At 56.9% G+C, this 2,421-nt stretch overlaps 1 protein-coding gene across 1 annotated transcript; it reads right to left on the bottom strand.

Moving 5' to 3' along the window:
• Positions 1-116: 116 nt before the first annotated feature.
• ETH_00042880 (phosphatidylethanolamine-binding protein, putative) lies at positions 117-2,359 on the bottom strand (the record flags this gene model as incomplete). Its single annotated transcript, XM_013380134.1, has 5 exons — positions 117-518; positions 663-1,112; positions 1,276-1,380; positions 1,485-1,772; positions 2,048-2,359. Coding segments are annotated over 5 exons (1,557 nt in total), but the record flags the coding sequence as incomplete, so codon positions are not given.
• Between the last annotated feature and the right edge of the window lie 62 nt (positions 2,360-2,421).

Raw genomic sequence — 2,421 nt, 5'->3', positions numbered from 1 at the left:
GCAGCAGTGCCCTCTGCTGCAGCAGCAGCAGCAGCAGCAGCAGGACACAAATCAGCAATTGATAAATAAAAAGGAAAACCCTTTCTGCTTCGGTCGTTTCGAATGTGCAGCGAAACTCTGCTGCTGCTGCTGCCGATGAAGATGTCAGCAGCAGCAGCAGCAGCAAACTCAGCCAGTGCTGCTGCTCCGGGGTGTCCCCGCAGCAGCTGCAGCAGTCGGCTGCCCAAGAACCTCTCCAGAGCTTCATCTTGCTGCTGCTGCTGACCCTGCTGCTGCTGCTCTCGCTGCTGCAGTTCTTGCTGCTGCTGCTGCTGTCCTTGCTGCTGCTCTTGCTGTTGCAGCAGTGCTGCCAGAGACTGCAGAGCAATTTCAACGTCAAAGAAGTACAGCTGGGGAGTTGCTGCTGCTGCTGCTGTTCCTGCTGCTGCTGTTCCTGCTGCTGCTGCTTCTGCTGCTGCTGCAAATGCTTCTGAGAGCTGCTGCCGCTCCTCAGGCGTTGCGTCTGTGCACACCAAAACCTGCAGCAGCAGCAGCAGCAGCAACAGCAGCAGCAGCAACAGCAGCAGCAAAGAAGCTGTTACTGGAGCCGCTCTTTCCCTCTATGGTGGGAGTAGACCCTAGGGATTCAATTCAGGGTTTAGGGTTTAGGGTTTAGGGTTTACTGCTGCAGCTCCAGCTCGCGAGGCAACCTGCAGCAGAACTTTTCCTGCTGCTGCAGTTTCTGCTGCTAAGCCCAGCCGCCGGAAGTCAGAGCGCCGCCAGTGCGCAGCCACAAATGCTGCTGCTGCTGTTGCTGTTCCTGCTGCTGCTGCTGTTCCTGCTGCTGCTGCTGTTCTTGCTGCTGCTGCTGTTTCTGCAACGGCGGACGGACTCTTTGCTGCTGCTGCAGCAGTTGCGGCTGCAGCTGCGGCTTCAGAGCCTCCGGCTCCAATGCTGCTGCTGCATTCTTGCGTACTTCTGCTGCAGCTGCTGCTGCTGCTGCTGCTGCTGCTGAGCATGTGGTGTATAAAGGCTTGGCCCACCGCCTCTATCTTGGGGTGTACGTACACCCCAAACCCTAAACCCCACGCTGCTGCTTCAGCAGCAAAGGGAGAAACAATCGAGTCTGCGTGCTGCACGCAAACCCTAAACCCTAAACCCTAAACCCTAGCCGCGTAAACCCTCGGCGCTGTTTCTGTAGCCTCAGACGCGGCCTCTGGTCTCCAGAGGCGGCCGCTAAACCCTAAACCCTCACGTTGCTCCCAAACCCTAAACCCTAAACCCTAAACCCTAAACCCTTGCCTTCAGGTAGACAGTCTCAGCAGCAGCAACAGCAGCAGCAGCAGCAGGAAGGCAGCGAGCAACTGTTGTTGAAGTCGGTAGAGAAGCCTCAATGCAAACCTGCAAAAACCCTCGAACCAAAACCCTAAACCCCAAACCCTAAGTCTAAACCCTAACCCCAAACCCTAAACCCTAAACCCTAAACCCTAGACAGCCAGACCTACCGATTTTTCGGCTTTCATCGGGTTGCAGTAGCCTCCAAGCCAAAAGAAATGTTGCTGCTGCTCCTGTTGCTGCAGCTGGTGTTGCTGCTGCTGCAGCTGCTGGTGCTGGTGCTGCTGCAGCTGCTGCTGCTGCTGCTGCTGCATGTACATCTTATAGGCGCTGCTCTGTTGCTCAGCGACAGCAGCAAAGACGGGGCAAGCAGCAGCAGCAGCAATAGTACAAGGCGTATCTCCTGCTGCTGCTGCTGCTGCTTCTGGCTTGTACTGTAAAACCATCACAGCGTCCACCTGCAGCAGCAGCAGCAGCAGCAGCAGAAAGCGGTTAGCGCGAAGCAGCAGTGCAGCAGGAGCAACAGCATCAAGATCAACAGCAGCAGCAGCAATAGCGGCAAAACGCCAGCTGCACCAGCAGCAGCAACAGCAGCAGAAGCGGCAGCTTCAAGAAAAGAAGCTGCAGCAATAGCAACAGCAGCAGCAAGAGCAGCAGCAGCAATAAAGTGGCATCAACTGCAGCAACAACAACAGCACCAGCAGCAGCAGCAGCTGCAGCAGCAGCAGCAGACCTGGTGCTTCTCATCTGCATGCAGTGCAGCAAAGTCGTCATATTCAATAACTGGCAGCAGCTGGTGCAGCTGCTGCAGCAGCAGCAGCTCCCCCCACCGAAGCCGCGAGGGCTTCTCTAGCTGCCAGTGCTGCAGCAGACACCAGGGCGGCAGCACCAGCACGTACACTTGCTGCTGCTGCTGCTGCTGCTGTAGAGTCTTCTGCTGCTGCTGCTGCTGCAATGCTTGCTGTTCTTGCTGCTGCTGCTGCTGCAGGTTCAAACGCTGGAGAGCCAGAGCGATGCGGACCACGACTTCCTTCTGTAGCTGCATCAGCAACAGCAGCAGCAGCAGCAACAGCAGCAGCAGCCGCAACGGCAGCAGCAGCAGCAGCA

The sequence above is a fragment of the Eimeria tenella genome, genomic scaffold (genome assembly GCF_000499545.2).
Source record: "Eimeria tenella Houghton genomic scaffold, Eth_scaff4484, whole genome shotgun sequence".
Classification (NCBI taxonomy): domain Eukaryota; phylum Apicomplexa; class Conoidasida; order Eucoccidiorida; family Eimeriidae; genus Eimeria; species Eimeria tenella.
This window is presented reverse-complemented; position numbering and strand designations above follow the sequence as displayed.